Source organism: Homarus americanus, unplaced genomic scaffold, assembly GCF_018991925.1.
Source record: "Homarus americanus isolate GMGI-L3 unplaced genomic scaffold, GMGI_Hamer_2.0 scaffold32929, whole genome shotgun sequence".
Lineage (NCBI taxonomy): Eukaryota > Metazoa > Arthropoda > Malacostraca > Decapoda > Nephropidae > Homarus > Homarus americanus.
The window spans coordinates 16,081,458-16,103,013 of NW_024737097.1; the positions used below are offsets into that span (position 1 = coordinate 16,081,458).

Here is a 21,556-nt window from a genome sequence, read left to right on the forward strand (position 1 = left end):
CTCCTACCACACATATCTGCACAACCAACACCCACATACTTCTTTACACCACACACACACACACACACACACACACCCACATTTTCTCCTATACCCCCTCTCCTAACCCCCCTCTTCCCCACCTCCCCCCACAACCTCGTTTAAGATTTCTCAAATAATTTTACCACCTTGACTTGGGCTCAAAAGATCGACCCAACGAGAACATTAACCCAAGTTTAATTTTATGATCTGGTCGTTAGCATTCTATTTCCTAATTTGTTTTAACATAGAAGTTTAGACTTAATGGTGTTCTAGATATGGCCATGGCCTTGAGTGCTGTTTTAACATAGAAGTTTAGACTTAATGGTGTTCTAGATATGGCCATGGCCTTGAGTGCTGTTTTAACATAGAAGTTTAGACTTAATGGTGTTCTAGATATGGCCATGGCCTTGAGTGCTGTTTTAACATAGAAGTTTAGACTTAATGGTGTTCTAGATATGGCCATGGCCTTGAGTGCTGTTTTAACATAGAAGTTTAGACTTAATGGTGTTCTAGATATGGCCATGGCCTTGAGTGCTGTTTTAACATAGAAGTTTAGACTTAATGGTGTTCTAGATAAGGCCATGGCCTTGAGTGCTGTTTTAACATAGAAGTTTAGACTTAATGGTGTTCTAGATATGGCCATGGCCTTGAGTGCTGTTTCAACATAGAAGTTTAGACTTAATGGTGTTCTAGATAAGGCCATGGCCTTGAGTGCTGTTTCAACATAGAAGTTTAGACTTAATGGTGTTCTAGATAAGGCCATGGCCTTGAGTGCTGTTTCAACATAGAAGTTTAGACTTAATGGTGTTCTAGATAAGGCCATGGCCTTGAGTGCTGTTTCAACATAGAAGTTTAGACTTAATGGTGTTCTAGATAAGGCCATGGCCTTGAGTGCTGTTTCAACATAAGTTTAGACTGAGCCATGCCTTGAGTGCTGTTCAACATAGAAGTTTAGACTTAATGGTGTTCTAGATAGGCCATGGCCTTGAGTGCTGTTTCAACATAGAAGTTTAGACTTAATGGTGTTCTAGATATGGCCATGGCCTTGAGTGCTGTTTCAACATAGAAGTTTTAGACTTAATGGTGTTCTAGATAAGGCCATGGCCTTGAGTGCTGTTTCAACATAGAAGTTTAGACTTAATGGTGTTCTAGATAAGGCCATGGCCTTGAGTGCTGTTTCAACATAGAAGTTTAGACTTAATGGTGTTCTAGATATGGCCATGGCCTTGAGTGCTGTTTCAACATAGAAGTTTAGACTTAATGGTGTTCTAGATATGGCCATGGCCTTGAGTGCTGTTGATGTTACTGAATATATTAATAGAGATTTAGTATTTAAGGGGAAACAAAAGGATTGTGTTGTGAGGGATTGTGAGATATTGTGAGGGGTTGTGAGGGATTGTGAGGGGTTGTGAATGATTATGAGGGAGTATGAAGGATTGTGAGGGATTGTGAGGGATTGTGAAGGATTGTGAGGGATTGTGAGGGGTTGTGAGGGGTTGTGAGGATTGTGCAGGATTATGAAGGATTATGAAGGTTGTGAGGATTGTGAGGTTGTGAGGATTGTGGGATTGTATGATTATGAGGGTATGAAGTGTGAGAGTTATGAGGATTATGAAGGATTGTGAGAGTTATGAGAGTTGTGCGGGATTGTGAATGATTATGAGGGTTATGAAGAATTGTGAGGATTGTGCGGGAGTGAATGATTATGAGGATTATGAAGGTGTGAGGATTGTGAAGGATTGTGAGAGGATTGTGCGGGATTGTTGATTATGAGGGGATTATTGAGGGTTGAGGATTGAGGGATTGTGAGGGATTGTGAGAGGTTGTAAGGGATTGTGAGGGGTTGTGAGGGATTGTGAGGGGTTGTGAGAGGTTGTGAGGGGTTGTGAGTCAATGTTAGAATATGAGTGAAAGATAGAAGAGGAGGAATGATGGAATATATATATCGCGGAGGAGGAGGAATGAGAGAAGAGAAAGATAAAAGGAGAAGTGATAGAAGGGAGAAACAAAAGAAGAAATAACAAAAAAAGAATGATAGGATGAACTGAAGGAAACTATGGAAGAATAACAAAAAGGAAAAGATAAAAGGAATGACATAAAAATAAAGAATGAGAGAAGGGAGAGGTGGAAAGTTTAGAGGAAGAAGAAGAAGATTGCTGATATAAAAGTTGAATAAGAGAAAGTTGTCGATTGGCAGGAAACTAATGGTGGGGGGAAGTTGAAACAGGGAACAGGGACAATGTTTATCCAGATAATGTATATAATGAATGACGATAATAACAATGGCGAGGATGAAGGGAAATTGAAGAAGAAGATAAAGGTGAAATAAATTAGTGAAAAAAACGGATAAAGGTAAATAATTATAGATGAATAAGTATAAACACACTAGTCGAAATCAACAAATACTTAGTCATTTTTCCGCTAACTTAAGAAGATATAACCGCTGGACAAACTTAGCGACTTTCAGCTCTAGCTAACTACCTGTCATCAAACATATAAATGTTCTAAAGAAAATTCATTCCATACGATCGTTTAGCATATGACCTTAAATTAATAGACACTAATGGTCATATTGCTAACGTTAATTAAAGTATACAGGAGGAATACTGAAATGAGATAGAGAGAAAACTTCGTGTAGTAAATTCATTATGTAGAAATATATACATGTGTGTGTGTGTGTGTGTGTGTGTGTGTGTGTGTGTGTGTGTGTGTGTGTGTGTGTGTGTGTGTGTGTGTGTGTGTGTGTGTGTGTGCCAGGGCCATTTCAGGGAGCCTCTGAACCCACTACAGCATAGACTATACACTATTAATATTCGGATAATATTAAATTCAGATTAATTTTAGTATCTATCAACTCTATTTGTCTTTACACTGATATTACACACAAGTTTCTATTTTCTCAGTGAGGAAAGTCGGCAATGTGAAAAGTCTGACTAATTAAAAGGAAGCCAAACTTAGTACCACTTTTCCAGGAACTATTTGGTGACTCTCAGTTGAATTTTCTATCTCTTTCCAGATTCTGAGAGGAAAATTCTATTATATTTACCTCATAAACAAAGCTGCCAGAACATCTTTTTCACTGTCTAATGCAAGTGGACAATGACGTCGACATTACTATGAAGAGGCTACCATATGTTGTACAGGAGACACACTTTACTCTCTGATACAAAAATGAAAATAACACACATCTTCGGGACTCCAGACTTGCTGCCCTACTAGTGTACAGCGCCAGGCGGCATGATTGGGTGAGTGGAGGAGGGAGTGGCTAGTGAGTGGAGGAGGGAGTGGCTAGTGAGTGGAGGAAGGAGTGGCTAGTGAGGTGAGTGGAGTGGGGTGGAGGGGGGCTCACTCATCACCTTCACCATATTTCTCGAGTTAATTTCTTGTCTTACATTGTCTGTCTGTTTGTCTTCGTCATTATATCTCCCTCTTTATTCTTTTTTCTCTCTCCCCCTTCTTTCTCTCATGCCCTCAGTCTATTAGTCTTGTTTCTTTCTGTCTCTCTCATTCAGTCTCTCTCTCTCTCTCTTTCTCTATTTGTGGTCTGTGTTTTTACAATTCTCTTTTTTATTCTTGAGTCTATTTTGTTTCTTTTGTCTCTCTGTGTTCCCTCTTTCGTCCCCTTCCTCTCCTTGTTACTTTTTCTTTTCCCACCTACAAATGAACAGACAAACATGCAGACTTACAAGAACTCCCCCGCCCCCCCTCACACACACACTGCCTACATACATCAGGATCTACACACAGTTTTATCTTACAAATACAGCCACAGGGAATACAATATAATACAAATATAACACACATTAGGTTATTTTTGTATACAGTAACGTGGACAAAATATTACAAGAAGAAAAAATGTTAAGAAAAAATGTTGTGAGGAAAAAAATGTTGAGGAAAAAATGTTGTCAAGTTTGTTATCATAGTGAGAGTTGGGAGGAATATAATGAACAGTCACATGACATTATATTCCGATTATCATTATTGTCATTGTAATCATAGATAATTCAATGAATATATTTTTATTATGGAAAATTAACACTAGGACATCAAGACATCCGGTGTGTTAGATGGACTCAGTAATGATGAACTAAAGATAATGATTAATATAATACTTAATTATCTTTTACGTCACGGTGGGTAATTCTATCCTGTGATAAGTGAATAAAAGATAACTCAAAGATAACGTGATCAGTGGCCTTAGATGGGTCGGTGTGGAGGCGCTTGTATCTGTCAACACAACACCGGAATCAGTACTTGTAGTGACTGTCATCTCCCTGCAGTGAGTATACTTCTTTATTTACAACTACTTACTGCGAATACTACTTACTACTACTCACTCACTGCTACTACTATCTACTACTTACTACTACTACTATGTTCTGTCATCCCTATAAATATTAATAAAAAAATGTTCTCTCATATCCATTAATTAACCTGAGAAAGCTTAAACACACTTCCAATTGTACTAAAAAAAATCCCTCGATGAGCATAATACAGCAGCCTCTACTTATCACAACAAGGTTATTCACCCGCTCACTCTTAATTGGACGAGGGTAATTTTTTATCCTATCAGGGAATAAAAAATTATAGGTTGTGATATTTTTCTGGTGGATAAGCGATCTATTTACCAAGTCTTGAAGTATTGGTAAAAAAGAGCCCGAGAACTTTTAGAATGGAGGACTGTGGTCGCCAACCCTCAGATATATGGTCGGTACACTGATTGATAAGAGTATTATACTTTTAATTGGATTTTTTATTGTTTTTTTTAAATTATTATTATTATTATTATTATTATTATTATTATTATTATTATTATTATTATTATTATTATTATTATTATTATTATTATTATTATTATTATTATTATTATTATTATTATTATTATTAATATTACTATTATTATTATTATTATTCTATTTAACCCATAACAGGACAGGGATTGAATAATTGTCTAAGAAAATGATGGAAAAAGGAAAACAAAATACAAGATTCATAGCCTCACCTGTTAAAACAACCAGGTGAGGACAGTACATCCCAGTGCAGTTAATTTCACCATCAACAGGAGCCTCACTAGAGTAGAGAGCCTCAGCATTTCAGACCTGATGAGGCTTGAGAGTTATAGTATACCCAAGGGAGTACCTGTAGTAGCTTGTGCCTGAAAAAGTGCCACAAAATTTATATGGGACTGAGAATTAGTTTCTCTTTTGGCAAACAACTGTCTTCATTACTCTGGTCTTACAAGTTATTGATATGTTTTTGTATTGACCTTAGTGTATTATCTATGGTATTTTATCATTAATTATATTCCAAGGTTAGAAATTTATCTCATGTGAAATTTCTGTACAAATTTATGTTTTCGTAACGTATTTTTTTTTTAGCTTTTATTATTGTTATTATCTGTTATTTTATAGGTAATGGTGATGTGATGGGTCAAACTTAATGCAGGAATATCTTTACTAAGTGATGTCATGTAAGTCAGCCAGGAGAGAGAGTTATGTACTGTGTTATGAAGAACTGGATACATTTTTCTAAGCATAAACATTGCTTAATGTCCGGTAAAATATTTATGAATGTCGTAAATTTAGGAACATCACCTCCACCGACCCTTTCCAAAGCGTTCAAAAGATTGCCAGCTTGAGTTACTGAATCTATAAAGCTTTTGTGGATTATTTACGGCCAAGTGTTGATCACCACCGTCACTGATCTTATATTAAGCTGAGTAAGAGTGTGTTATATTATATTATTTTTAGGTAGTGTTTATTCTTTTATCAAGTACAACACAATATCCTCAGACCTATCAACAACCACCACGAGAAATGTGTCACATGTTCTTCTCTCATCCCTCAAAAGATTCACTCTCTTTAAAACCTTCCACGATTATATTTGCTTTCGTCAAACTTCGCCTCGTATATCTCCCAAGATTTTTCCCCAGACCGCCAACTTTAGTGCAGTTTACATCATAATAAACAATATTTTTTTTCTCCGATAGAATGATATGCAGTCCAGATATATTTCTCTTGTACTTTCAATTTCACGACAAATCTTACGATATATTAAGGAAACCCAAATTATCAACTTACGCCAAAGAGATTTTTAGAACACTTAAAATATGTTTCCTTATAAAGCACACAGTTTATACCTCCAAATTCTTCCTTCACTCACCTCGATGTAGTCACAGGTGGATCGATAAGAGGTGTTAACACGCACGTCTGATTTATATGCATGATCCTGAACTTTCCTTGGAGTCTTGTGTTCACTTACGAAACTCTACACACACACACACACACACACAAACACACACACACACACACACACACACACACACACACGCGCGCGCGCGCGCGCACACACACACCATCACTATTAAGGACGATCTACAGTTATGGCTGACATCTAGATATATATAGTACTGTCTGTCTGTCTCTCTGTCTGTCTGTCTGTCTGTCTGTCTGTCTGTTTCTAATGCATTTCCACATTTTGAAGATAGATAAAATTTCGTAGGGAGGTGCGGGTGACATTTATGAATGGTCCGTACACTATGAAGCCTGGTAACTCAGCTAATAAATTAAATGTAGAAAAAGTAATGATTTCCATTTCAGAGATAACAAACAAGGTTAACTAGATATCAGTTTCAAGGTGTTTTCTGCGATGTTCTGTATGTTCAACCTTTAACCCCACATTTACACTCTGTCTCAAAACCCTAACCACACTTTTTTAGGGTTGAATTAAGGTTAATGTTAATAAAATACCTGGGTGTATATGTCTATCATTACGTCATCAAAACACTAGGAATAACTGTCATGTGTTGTGTATAAAATAGAAAAAATCTTTGAGACTTGGATGGAAAAATTAAAACACTAAATTTTTTTTTTATGTAGTTGGTCGGGATTCCTATTATTCTCGGGAACAAAACATTTTTTTTCTTTTTACAACAAGTCATAATGTGGTTAGGTTAGGTGCCGCCTTTTCGTATACTGGTGACGTGATGGTGACGAGGAATAAAAAATCCTCCAATGGAATATTTATTTTAGTCACTATGTAGGATGGCGTAGCAGGTAGGTGGGATCTGCCATTATGTTAAGATATCGTTATTACACACACACACACACACACACACACACACACACACACACACACACACACACACACACACACACACACACACACACACACACACACACACACACACCATTTCTGAAGCCAATTCTTACATTGATGTTTTGTTTGCTCTACTAAAAAGGTAATGTTCTCTGCGCGGTAATCATCAATCAGCGCCTTTTGTATACATCAACCTGGGGAGACCAAAGGAGGTTATATACACCACTCAGAAATAACAATTGATGATTAACAGGTAGCTTGAAACAACACCTGGGACTGGTAATAAGTTAGTAAACAACATAATAATTGAATATTCATGAAAGAAAATTGGACTCTTGAGTTGACATTGTAAACTACGTCTAAAATTTTACAAGTATGAACTCAAACAAATTTACTGGACAATTGAGAGAAGTGGCCACGGTGCCTTACCTCAGGGCTGAACTCAAGCTGGCACTGTTAGGTCCTCATACATCAACTCAACCTACAGCGATAAAGATACGTTGGTTACCTCATAGTCGTGTAGATGCACTCAAGACCCCATCTCAGGCACACTCAAGGAACGACCAGAAGAAAGAGTTTATGACACAGGAGGAAACACGATCATTGGCTGAACATTCTTGGCTCTACCGTTTACAACATGAGTTCATCAGTAACCCTCTACCTCCCATTCGGTGTACACGTATGTAACAAGTCTTAACAACACGTGGCTTATATACAGCTTCAGCAACATGTTCTTGAGAAACTTAACTGTTCTCCTGGGTTAGGCTTTAAAATACGTTGAGGATAACAGCTCTTAGAAAGCAAAACCAGGAACAGAAAGAGTTTTAAGAGTTTTGAGTCATGGCATGATGAGAGAGAGAGAGAGAGAGAGAGAGAGAGAGAGAGAGAGAGAGAGAGAGAGAGAGATCTACACTGTTGATGGGCAATGTGTCAACACCGAGGCAGGAGCATGAGAGATGCCCCAGTGATCCTCCCCCGTGTGATGGCTGGCAGCAGGTTACTGTCCACTTCATGGTTAAGCGAGGCCCCGGCGTGTGTGTGGTACGGATGAGAGCACCTAGACTACGGCTGACTCACCGCTATAACTTTTAAAAAAGAGTTTCAGGCATTGATTTCTTCTCCCAAACTGGAGATATCAAAACGAATATTGTTACAGGAAAGTCTCAAATCAATTTTGGTATCATTCTGACCAGTTTATTTGTACTGCAAGTTTAGTTGGACCAGTTTTCACATTTTCATTGAAGGGAAAATGAAAGAGACGAGGCTTTGAGGGTTCTGGGCAGGACGGTGGCCATTGGGGAGAAGTGCGGCAAACTCTGATGTGTGACCAGCGGGACCCTTTGACCTCGGAGGGACATGAACAGCTGGCAAGGTATTTGTTAACTAAAAGTACCTCTGCCGTGAGAGAGAGAGAGAGAGAACACAGACGCGAGTATATCTATGTATCACAGAATCAGAATCGGTCTTTGCTAATATACAATGCAAGAGAGACGACGACTCTTTGCCTTGACAAATTGATTTCATGATTTATATGTCAGAAAGTCTTTAAATCTTTGAAATAAAAGTAACATTAAATAAATACTTCTCTTCCACTAACGCTTTAATTGGTCTGGTAATTCCCTAACCTGGCAACATACTGTATAGTTTATTATACTCTCTGAACATTTCCTGTCCTCTCGTTTGTCGCAACACGTGACTCAAATATTAGTCTGTCTGTCTGTTAAGCGTGACTCATGATGAATTTATGATCTCTGTCTGGTGTTTTATTAATTTTTTTACATGCCCTCCCAGTAGGTCTCAGTTTGGAGTATAAATATGCCTTTGGTGATATTGAAACTTTAAATTCGTGATAACCTTTTTAATATATTTACGAAAGTCAAGTAGATTTTTCTCTATTTAACTTCTATTAAACAAAACTTCTTCCTCTGGTGCTTCTTCTCCTCACACCTTTATAATACCATCAAATTTCCAATGAACTTTACATTTTCTTTTACCTTCTTTAAATCTTCGTAAAATTCTCTAAAATACTCATACACTTTATCATTAATTATCACCCGGTTTTAAAAGTTCAGTATTAAACTTGACTAACGGGAGTCTGTCTGGAACTGCCCTAAATTCCTTCACAGACTTTCCGGTTTACAAGAATGCCAATACCTCTCTCTCTCCTGCAGCTCATCACCTCAATATCTAAAGCTACAATACAGTCTTATTCACAAATGGTATATGTGAGCCTGTCATCTTCACATATTTCCACCAAGTCTGACTGCAGCCGTGTTATAGCATTGGAAACCTCTGTGTACTTCTTACCTTCATTTAGTACACACACACACACACACACACACTTCAAATCTTCCAGATTGTTATTTAATGTCTAAGGTTTTGTGTTGCTTAGGGTATTACTTATAATTAGGAATTCTTATTTTTCAATCAACGCTGACGGTGATTAAACTTGTTTCTTAAACATCTAAAAAATTATTAAAACGTTTTCTGGTGTTCTGCTTAACAACGGCATAAATGAGGCATGAGTCGCATGCGGCCCGGACCGTGTGTTCGTGCGGCCCGTGGAGTGATTGAGAAGTTCTATTTAATGTGGCCCGCGGTTCAGGTAGATGCAGCCAGTTTATGGTGAGTAAACCAATATTTATTTAAAGAGTAATCTTCACACAAAATTCGTTACTGTTTCATCACTTTAGAGTAAGTAACTACGAAAATGTAACAGTGAAATAAGTATACAGTAAAGAGTCAACAGTATAAACATTTCAACTTGTGTGAGTTTACGGGCCAAGTTCGGCGCGGACTGTTTGATGGATTAGCTGCTATGTGGCAGTAGGCCACTTGGGAATTAACAAATGTTGGGTAAGTCTACGTGGGGTCACGGGCGGTGGTCACACAGGGTTTAAGTAATTAATTACTTCCAGAATAATACAAAACACCAAAATCGCACCTCGGAACCCATAGTTGGCAAGTAATTCGCATGGAAATAATGTCACTAAAATATGCCGAGCGTAATTACGACCACTAATTACCCCACAGTAGAATCGCACCCCATAGATTCAGAATCAGCACGATCAGGAGTACCTACAGTATACTGTACGTACTGAGATTTTCAACGAAATGATATTTTTGGCCGAAACCGCCAATAAATTATATATATATATATATATATATATATATATATATATATATATATATATATATATATATATATATATATATATATATATATATATATACTGACCATTACTAATATATTAATTGAGAATAGCCCAACCTTGAATGTAAATGGAAGTGTTTACTTCATTCCATGTAGCAATTGTAATGGAAATTATGTAGGTCAGACTGGGAAGGCATTGCAACTCAGAATTAAACAGCACAAGTACAATATTAGAACAGCATCTGACAGCAGTGCACTGTTCGTTCATATAAGGAACAATAATCATCCCATAGATTGAGAAAACAGTTTAGAAGTGTATAAATCATCATGTGTCATAGAAAAACTTCTAATTGAACCAAGTTTGATTAGAAAAATTAATTATTTAAGCCTTAGTGATGGTCAGTACAAAACTGATATGTTACACAAATTTATTTGTCAGTGGCCCAAGGTTAAAAATACTTTGAAAGCAGTTGAGGTAGATGTATGATAGCTGCTTAGTGGGTCTCATATTTTTTACCTGACTTGACATGAGTAAGAAAAATGTTGTAATTATAGGAAAAATCAAGGAATTCACAGACTGCTTCACTAATCTTCTGTTAAATGTCAAGAAACTTGAACATATTACCTAAAAATTATTATGATGCATATGTTTCGTAATGGGTAAAAAGTCTGAATGTAAACTGAAAATATCGTAAGGTGGAGGTGAGGATAAACTGCTTCACTGTCCGTGCTAATACAATATTAACATTGTAGGTTATGCATCTAAGCTACTGTGCCGAGTAGCAACCTTGTAAATAAGCTACTGTGCCGAGTAGCATTTATATATATAATTACGTGGCAACACTGCACGTGTTATGTGGCAACATTGCCCCGAGGCTGCCGTATGGCAAGGCAGTCTCAGTCTGACTGTGAGCCGTGCATGGCACACGCTAGTCACCACTTGTATTTCTCTCATCCATAATAAACGGACTTCAGTGTTACCCGGTGTTTCCCTACCCATCACTGCATTCTTCAGGGAACACTTGTAACCATCAAACATTACTTTTGGGTTAGGTAGGATCTTAATTTTGGTGGATTGGCCCGCAGAAAAATACCTAAATCGTAATGCTACCCATGACTGAGGGAAGGTTGCCCACGCCTGGCAGAAACCAATCCCTGAGTGTGGGAGGAGGGGAGAAAAAATTCCTCCTTCCCCTATAATTTTTCCCTAAAGTTCCCCTCCGCTGTATAACCACCCCGGACCTATCAATTTTATTTCCTGTACTATAATAAAATGATCATTATAGAACCATTCACCAGGTACATAATAATTTTTCTATCCTTCAAAGTCAAGATGTAGATTGAAAAGGTAAGTAAGGGGTGGGGGGTAGTTTTCCTTCCCTCCCTCCATTGTTTACCTCAGGAAGGAAGGATGGAGAGAGAGAGAGAGAGAGAGAGAGAGAGAGAGAGAGAGAGAGAGAGAGAGAGAGAGAGAGAGAGAGAGAGAGAGAGAGAGAGAGAGAGAAAGAGAGAGAGAGAGAGAGAGAGAGAGAGTTCCAATAATACTTGAAATGAGACAAAACACATAAACAATATAGAGACTTTTCAAAGCACAACGAGCTTAAACACTTTTTTGTTTTGTGTTTGTTTTTAGTACAGGTCAGGTGAGCCACTACGATCAAAATAATATTCAGCCATTAAACAGATTTAAGAGCAAGAAAAACAAAGTTATGAAACCAAAGTTACCGAATGTTTCCAAGAGAAGAAGTTTTACGAGTTTTGGAAGGAAATAAAAACAAGATGATGAAAGGCGAGGCTAAAAACTGTGGGTGATGATGGATAGCGGCGTGGAGGCGACAGTGTTTCAAGTTGGCCGCCACCTTCTCTCTCTCTCTCTCTCTCTCTCTCTCTCTCTCTCTCTCTCTCTCTCTCTCTCTCTCTCTCTCTTTCTCTCCTTCTATCTGTCTGTCTCCCTCCTTCCTTCCCTCCATCTCTAAACAAATTTCGCTCTTGCCTTGGTCGTCTTTTTGGTGCCTCTAAGCTTGAGTAAAATTTATCAAATCTTCTTGGAAGCTTAAATTAGTTGTTTGATTCAGCTTCATCTATTGAAAGCTTAAATTAGTTGTTTGATTCAGCTTCATCTACTGAAAGCTTTAATTAATGGTTTGATTCAACTTCATCTTATGTTCTCGTCAGCTTAATATGGTTGTAATTAATCAACCCGTAAGCTTTACACGGCTCGAAAATTTTACTTAACTGTAATTAATTTTCCAGACTCAACTCTCCTTTACATAATGTGTTGTTCTTACCCAACCTTGTACCTGATACCTTACCTGATACCTTACTTTACCTTACATCACCTACTTCCTTACCTCCCCTACTACCGTACCTATGAATATACCGAACAACTGTAGCGACTATTACCTATCCTTAATACATCCCTACTCTCACTTGATGCCAGCTCTCCTCTTCTCGACACACACGCACCTAACACACTTTTCACTCTCTATAAAAGAAAAAAAAATATTGGATGACATTCAACAACGTTCCATTTGTATATATCCAGTTCCACCCATAAAATTTTTGTTGTTGTTTATGTCTGTTTTATATTATGTCTTTTTAGTTCCATAAATATCATAGCTAAATTCTCTCTCTTCACCGGAAACTTGTCAGACATGTTTCTGTAACACAAATACATCTTCCACACAACTTCCTCTTCTCAACTTACTCTGATCTTCCTACTAACACTTACAATCTTTTATTACGATTCTCTCTATTGTGTTTCTACCATCAACTTCCTATGATAAGCTCATCAGACGAATTCCTCAATGATTTTTTTGTATTAGTTGTTAAGTTTCCATTTATACAAGAGAACTTATACGCATGTTCTCTGAAATTCCTCTGTTCCTCCTCCCTCTCTCACATATAAGTCAGTGATCTTGTTAACCCGTGTTTAATCTTCTATAACAATAAGATTTTAAGTTTCATGATTTAAGTGGTATTATGTAATTTCTTCATCTATACACTCTTGTTGTTCATTTTATCACTTTTCCACCTCCCAGCTTTAACATTTCTATAATAATTCCATCTACACTTGGTACTTTTTTGTTCTTGGGCAGATAACATCCCGTCTCCTCCCTTCTTTACACATTATCTTTTCTTCCTTGATTATAATCTTTTGAATATTCCACATCCCTATCAGGATAACCCCCACCTTTTTCTCCTCTGTTCCACATAAGAGTTGTATATATATTCACTTTAGTCTCCACCTTTTCTTATTCATTCTTCACTACTACAGTTTGTTCTTATGTACCCGATTTTATCAACATTCTTATTCCACGTTTGTATCAGTGTCTCCTCATTTCCATTCCTTCTAGGTATTGTGTACTGACCTCAACATCCCGTCAAGTTCTGCATTATCTTCTTTTGAGTTTAAATTTACCATTATTGCCAGTCTTAACTCACACGTTAAAGAATTCAATGAAGTTATTTATCTTTCTCTCAAACTTTTCTCTTTACTTCTCTCTACTCTGACTCCCCGGGGACACAGACGCATACACACAATAACACATCACTCTTACCACACACACACTCACACACACACACACACACACACACTCACACATACACTCACACACACACACACATACACACGGTAAAGATGATACTCAAGATCCGATATATATATTGTAGTCAGTGTTAGTTAGAGAACCACTGTAAGCTGGGGCAGCGAGGACTGGTCACCATCACGACCTCACAACTCTAATCTAACCTAACCTAACCTAACCTAACCTAACCTAACCTAACCTAACCTAACCTAACCTAACCTAACCTAAAAATAAGAGAAATAGAGACAACGGCAAGTGTTATATCATTCATAAATTACAAACTTTCCTTTACAAAGACTAATTTATTTTTTATTGATGCTAAAACAGCCTCATTAGAGACAGCTTTTTTGCAGCAATTACCCCCCCCCCCGAGCCATAAAAGATGCTGTACTGTTCTTCCCGGGAGGAAAGTTTTGATGGTGACTGATCAAAGGGAAAGAGGTCGGGTAAATATCTCACACTAATGGCACCAACACAATGAAAAGCTTGTCTCGTAGTAAATTTTTTTGTTGGTTTATTTCACATTATTCTACACCAGAACATAACTTATGCTATGTTTATTACTTTATTTGAGATACAAGTTAATGAAAGTCACCAGTAATGGGTAATATCGGGAACTTATGCCAAGTAAAATCTGTTTTGGGACCGTACATACACTCAGCAGGACTGGGGGGAGGGACGGGGTGAGAGTATCATTAGTAACTGAGAAGCTATCTGACTTTTTGTGCGGGGGAGAACTTAAGTGTCAACCAAGTCAGCAGAGTTCGACTGAATTTATTTTTGACCAAGTTGAACTAAAGTAGCGGCGAGATGAACAGGCAATTGGGGAAAAAAATGTCCTTTGAGCTTTCCATAACACGTTCCTAGACGAGTCACAGTCACAGGTTCAGACCTTCATAATCGTTGCATGGAGTGTGTGACCCAGGGGTGGGGGAGCGTTGACAGGTTACGTCTTCATCCTCAGCCATAAAATGAGATTTCACGAGCTGAGTCCATTGTTTACGGCAGGTCAGGGAGTTCACACATGACCAAGGAAACAAAAGCAGCCAGGAGAGATGGCGGCGTGAATATTCTTATACAAAAAGACTTACTCTAATAGGTCTCTGAAGACTGAACAATGATATCTAATAATATCAACGAGATGTCTAAAATGATCATAAGGTTTATCACATTAATGTTGAGATGATTCGGTACCCGTGTCAAAGCAGTCATATGACAACGTGAATACTAACATCTCCTTATGTTAATCAGTAAGTCTAGGCTTGGTGACGATTAGGTTAAGCCAACCAAACGGTGTTCATGTTTTTCGAAGTTGATAAAGATTGAATACAACTAAGACTTTGATATACGATTCACTGTTTACCGCCAGTGAGGGTATGGCAGATGCAGGGAGCAACTGACAAAGATGTCCTGACTGTCAGTGTTATCAAAACCAGAAGCAACCCTAACTGGACCTAGACAGTCTCCGGAACGGATCTGATAAGTGATTACGTTTTACGATCATTTAAACAATAAAACTGACAAGACGAACCAGATGATGGTCTGATCCAGTGATCATTCACCCACCTTGATGCACAGAACATCAAATAGTTGCACAAGACAATGTGCTTCCACATATACTGTAGAGAATGGGATAGCAACATGGCATCCACACAAGACGCAAGACAGCCACGCACCCCAGAGTGTTCAGATGGCAAAAAAAAAAAATGAATCAAGAAGACTGTCTGAGGAAGCTGAAGATCCCATCAACAGTCTGGAGCAGGACACGTGGAGCTGTGATCAAGACCTTCACAACAATACAAGAGATATAACATGGAGAGGCTGACTTTGCGGGGTAGAGTCACCAGATCGGTCGCTATATCACTGGTATCGTCAGGTAGGAAGTTGAAGAGCTGGATGTATATGGACACAGTCTAGAATAAAAAAAGTAAGTTGTAGTATATTCAACACACAAAAGCTTCCAACAACCAAGTCAAATGACACCCCTAAGAGGACTTCATTAACAATATAGAATTATCTGTATTCATATCGCCCGTAACGAGTCGTCAAGGCCTGTGAGACTCATATTATCTTTCACTAACATGGGTCGAGGATCATAACGAGTGAAAAGTTGATGTTTACCACTAAATCCTTCGAGGAACCTAACTTAACTTAAGAGTATAATACAAAAGTGAGTGTAAACATAGGTGGTGGTGGTAGATTGGTGACTGGTAGTCGTGGTAGAGTAGTGACTGGTGTTAGACTGGTGGGGGACTGTCAATATTGCCACCCTGGGACTAAGAGGCTACACTAGCGCCATTTACCGGAGTGATTAACAGTTTCGTGTGTGTGTGTGTGATTGTGTGTGTGTGTGTGTGTGTGTGTGTTTATGTGTGTGTGTGTGTGTTTATGTGTGTGTGTGTGTTTATGTGTGTGTGTGTGTGTGTGTGTGTGTTTATGTGTGTGTGTGTGTGTGTGTGTGTTTATGTGTGTGTGTGTGTGTGTGTGTGTGTGTGTGTGTGTGTGTGTGTGTGTGTGTGTGTGTGTGGTCATTATTCATCATGAAAAATTAAACTAACTTTTTTTTACCATCAGTTAAATTGTTTGAGCTGTTCTCTGCTATTAATTCATTCATTTGATATAACAATTTTTCAGTAGCTAACGTATATAATAATTAATTATTTAGAAATTAAACGTATTAATGACTTGTACTTCAATGTTATTAATGAGATGAAACAAAAATATATTCGTTTGGTGTTTTTTTAAATTAAACTTTGTGATACAGATATGTGAAAAAATTTAATTACTAATTTTTTCCTTGAACTTATTTTGTATAATTATTCCTAAACATAATTTTGACAAAGAAAAAACTAAAGGTTTAATAAATATTTTAATCTAGTCGCCAGCTGTTTTATAAGTTCCATACGAGTGATTGATTTATTTAGTTTACTCGTTCACTGTACAAGGTGGTTGATGATCCATGTTGTGATTTAACAGAGTTGAAATCAATAACCTGAAGTGATTTAGTTTCATGGTGTCTTACTTATAAAGATTAACAGTACTGTCTTGGTAATTTATAAGCGTACAGTCACTTGTAACAGATAAACAGACTGTGGTAGTGTGGTAATTAACAGAAATTTTCCCCGAAGATTACATTAATGTTAGGTATTTTATTAATTTACCTTAATTAAGAAAGATAAACGATAAATCCCACTCACCTGCGTTTACACCTGTGCCTCTTACCTGCTTCATTAACCTTAACAAAAGCTTCTTCTTCCCTAATTATCTTACTGTATTCACCCACGAGTACAAAACAACTTTATGTATATTAATGAATTTAGGGAGAAATAATTTTTGTTCTGATCTGAAAAAAGTTATTAAACTGATTCGTTATTTATTATCGTAGTTCGTTAGTACTGTAATTGCCCGTCGTATGGCATCAATCACAATGCTTTTTTATGTCTTTTTGGGGTCGTTTAAAGTTTTTGTGAAATTGTTCATTTATATTACTATTAAAAAATAACATAATTAATAAAAAGAATCACCGTAAAAAAATACCCATAAAAATATTACAAATATGTGACAAAAACAAACCAAAATAATTATAAAAGTAATACATATATGAAGCCTTGACATTAGCTACAAGAGTATTACCCACTAAGACAGCATCAGCCTCCCCGCTACCTACACCAGAGGAAGTCATAACAAACAGACAGACACGAGGGTACACGAGGCTTATTATCCCACTCCTGCTCGAGAATACATGAGGGACTCGCTTTTATATATAGGTACAGAGAGTCTCATTACACCCGGTTACAGTACTAGTCTGTATCACTAGTACCGTAAGTATCTGTTTATAGACGATATTGTAATAAACCCGATGGTCGTATAAAGTTATAATACAGTAATTGATTAAAATGTTTTCAGAATATTTGTTACCATTTTGGGGGAGAGAGAAGCAGGGAGATGGGGTTTGCCTAAGCTAGTGTGGCCCTGAGGTTAAGTAGTTTGTGAGTGAGAGATTTAGAGGAAATAGAGATATCTCCAGGAAGGAATTTTAATAGTTTTAAGGCTTATAATTAATTACTCCTAATTCTCACTGATGTTGACAGAGACTAAAATAATACAACAGTGGAGACAATGTTCAGGTAGTGAGTTGATTAAAGAGTTTTGTAAAATTTTTTTTTCAATTTTCTTGAAACGTTTCTAAGACAGAGCTTACAGTTGCTACAGGGAGAGTAACAGCTGCTACAGGGAGAGTAGCAGCTGCTGTAGGGAGAGGAACAGCTGCTACAGGGAGAGTAACAGCTGCTACAGGGAGAATAACAGCTGCTACAGGGAGAGTACCAGCTGTTACAGGGAGAGTAGCAGCTGCTGTAGGGAGAGGAACAGTTGCTACAGGGAGAGTAACAGCTGCTACAGGGAGAATAACAGCTGCTACAGGGAGAGTACCAGCTGTTACAGGGAGAGTAACAGCTGCTACAGGGAGAGTAACAGCTGCTACAGGGAGAGTAACAGCTGCTACAGGGAGAGTAACACAGGAAAGTAAGAGTACAGGGAGAACAGCTGCTACAGGGAGAGTACCAGCTGTTACAGGGGAGTAGCAGCTGCTGTAACAGCTGCTACAGGGAGAGTAACAGCTGCTACAGGGAGAGTACCAGCTGTTACAGGGAGAGTAGCAGCTGCTGTAGGGAGAGGAACAGCTGCTACAGGGAGAGTAACAGCTGCTACAGGGAGAATAACAGCTGCTACAGGGAGAGTAACAGTTGCTACAGGGAGAGTAACAACTACTACAGGGAGAGTAACAGCTGCTACTGGGAGAGTAACAGCTGCTACAGGGAGAGGAACAGTTGCTACAGGGAGAGTAACAGCTGCTACAGGGAGAATAACAGCTGCTACAGGGAGAGTAACAGTTGCTACAGGGAGAGTAACAGCTGCTACAGGGAGAGTAACAGCTGCTACAGGGAGAGTAACAGCTGCTACAGGGAGAGTAACAGTACTATGTTAAAATAGCTGTCGGTTTTATAGCGGTTATATTTTGTCCTACTTAACTGACACGGACGTTCACATTTAATGGCACTGATTTATCACGGTCACACTATAGAGATTAATGATGCAAATACGAGGCCAGAATAATTTTACCCGCAACCCCTCATGTTGATCATCACACACACACACACACACACACCTAAATTAACCCCCTGTTCTCATCATATAGATTATATTAAGTAATTGTATTATGTATGTAAGGAGAGGCGTGGGGGAAATACACCCGGCTTAGTATTACACAGGCCAGCCTCTAGCCTCTCGTAATAAGCCTCAACTTATTTTTATGATCTACAGGAATATGTTACTATAGTATTCCTTGGTATCACAATGACCTCTTTCTAGAACCGTGGCCAGTATTAGGTCTCCAGCCTCTTAACACGGTGAAGTGAATGAACAGTACAGGTGGATCAATGCGCTAACGATAACAGGGTAGAGGATCGATAGGTAGTGGCAGTACATGAGGAGTGTTGGTTCCTATGGTTATTCCTGTAACAGATTCCATATATCCGCAGTGGACTAGAGGGGGCTGGAGGACATAATTTTAGTAAGGTTGTCCTCCTACAATATGTTCAGTTCTTTAGGAGACAATGTAATCTTCAGTCCCATTATCTGTGGGAAGAACGGACGGCAATAAAGGTGGAGTGCGCTGGGAGGGAAGTTTTATCATATGCACTACACACTTTACCTTAAACAAATGAACCTTTTTCCAAATATATTTTTCTTGTTCTTCATTGTGGATAAGTAACAACAATGCCTCCTCCCCACTCGTGTAGCTGTGCTGAACGCTCGTGTTTTATCATTCTTCGTGAACAATTATTAGAAGTTTTGTTGCACAGTTTGTCAATTGCTGGATAATTGAGAAAGGCGACTACTACGCCGGCCTCCATAATACAGATCAATACTAATGAGCGTTTTACTCATAAAAGAGAAGCGGCTCAGGTCGTCTGTAGTTAGTAAGGTCATTAAACAGCTTAAAGAAGTCCTAACTTTCTGTACAGGCAACAGGCGAGACAACAATGGGGATTTTTTTCATAATATAGAGAAGCTGAAATTAACTTAACAATTCTTGTATACCCACTCTGAGTCTAGCATTACCTTGAGCTGTTAGGGCAATAAAAGATTTACCTCTTCTCTAATTGCAACTTGTGAGGAACAGCTTTAAACTACTAACACGAGTGTAGCGTCAAAACCTTCCTGGATAGACAGTGTTATCCCGTTCTCTGGCTTGGTGGTGGTGACGGTCAGCAATGCCTCTAGAATTCAATCATTCTCATGGTCTATTCACGACTAAGGGGGGGGGGGGAGATCAAAGGGAAAAAGTCTTCAATTAAAAGGTTATATCAAGCGGAGCAAACTCCCCGAGGTCTCACTATGGCCTGTCGTCTGGGGGTCTACACACTCCCTCGTCAGTTACCAGCAATACTTTAATGAACTAACTTTTGAATAGATCCTCTTTCTCACTGTTATCTCCTATTTCTTCCTCCTTTACTTTAGTTATATAAACCAAAGTGACAATATTATTTTATATTTTGTTTATTCTTTATTATCATAAAGTCACACCAGAGGGCAGTGATCTGTCAGGAGAGGGACTGTACTGTATCTTACATCCTATGAACCTAACTGTACCCCTCTGAACCTACCTGTACCTACAGTACATGCATCTACCTTCACACACTGTACTCCGACACAGGTAAGAGTGGACCTGTACTCATCACAGATAAGAGAGGACGTGTGCCCCATAACAGGTCAAGCACCGGAGATATATGCGCTGTTTTAATCACGTGGTTGACGACCCAGCGCTCCCATCATTACGAGGCTCGGGTAAAGTCTTCATTTTGTGAGAGTAATGAGATCTGGGGGTGGGGGGCGGTGAGGGTGAGGGGTGGGGGAACGGTGAGGGTGAGGGGTGGGGGTGGTGGGTGGGGGGGCGGTGAGGAGGGGTGGGGAGGGTGGTGGGTGGGGAGGGGTAGGGCGGGGGGGTTGTTCTGGCCTGGACTCATAATACCTGTACATCGTACGATAAATTTTTCCCCTAAATAGAGATGGCAGAACGAATCTAAATTACTTAGAGTTAAGTTCGAGGATGATGAAGGAGGGTAAAATTGCTTCGGATTTGCACTGAGGTTCTATTGAAAACCAGTGTTGTGTGTTGTCGTAACTTGTAGCGAGAGAAATGATATTACGAAGCTTTGAGGATCCAGACGACACTGTTGTGAATCTTCCTCGTGTGCACTTGACTTTTCATAGATCTTCCAAACATCTTAAGGATTTCGTTCGTATCTTCATAAATTTTCATATTTCCTAATAGGACAAAGTTACGGAATAGTCTGAAATTTTTGATAATCTCTCTATTAATTTGTGTATATAGGACGGTAACACTACTGGTGAAATATTGAATAAGCGAAGATAAAAATAGTTGAAATTTCTCTCAAACCAGAGGAATAAAAAAGTAAATAATCACGTTTTTGGTCACATTCTAGGAGTTTAGGTTGAAAAGATGAGGTTCATTAATAACTTTATAAATTATTTGATACTAAGAGACAAATACTTGTGAATAGTACTTGAAATATCTAAGGTCATCCACACCCTCTCCCGCACACTAGGTTATGCTTGCAACACTCTCCGGTACAGTACAGTACAAGTACACGCAGTACTTGTTCATATTCTT

At 38.5% G+C, this 21,556-nt stretch overlaps 1 protein-coding gene across 1 annotated transcript in view; it reads right to left on the reverse strand.

Moving 5' to 3' along the window:
• Positions 1 to 1,078: 1,078 nt before the first annotated feature.
• LOC121873125 (calphotin-like) overlaps positions 1,079 to 21,556 on the reverse strand; it is a 56,406-nt gene continuing 35,928 nt past the window's right edge. Inside the window, exons 2-5 of the mRNA XM_042376439.1 lie at positions 18,498 to 18,818; positions 18,062 to 18,360; positions 15,611 to 15,773; positions 1,079 to 1,326 (exon numbers count right to left, since the gene is read on the reverse strand). Coding sequence (XP_042232373.1) covers positions 1,079 to 1,326; positions 15,611 to 15,773; positions 18,062 to 18,360; positions 18,498 to 18,818 — 1,031 coding nt within the window. The remainder of the gene's footprint in view (positions 1,327 to 15,610; positions 15,774 to 18,061; positions 18,361 to 18,497; positions 18,819 to 21,556) is intronic.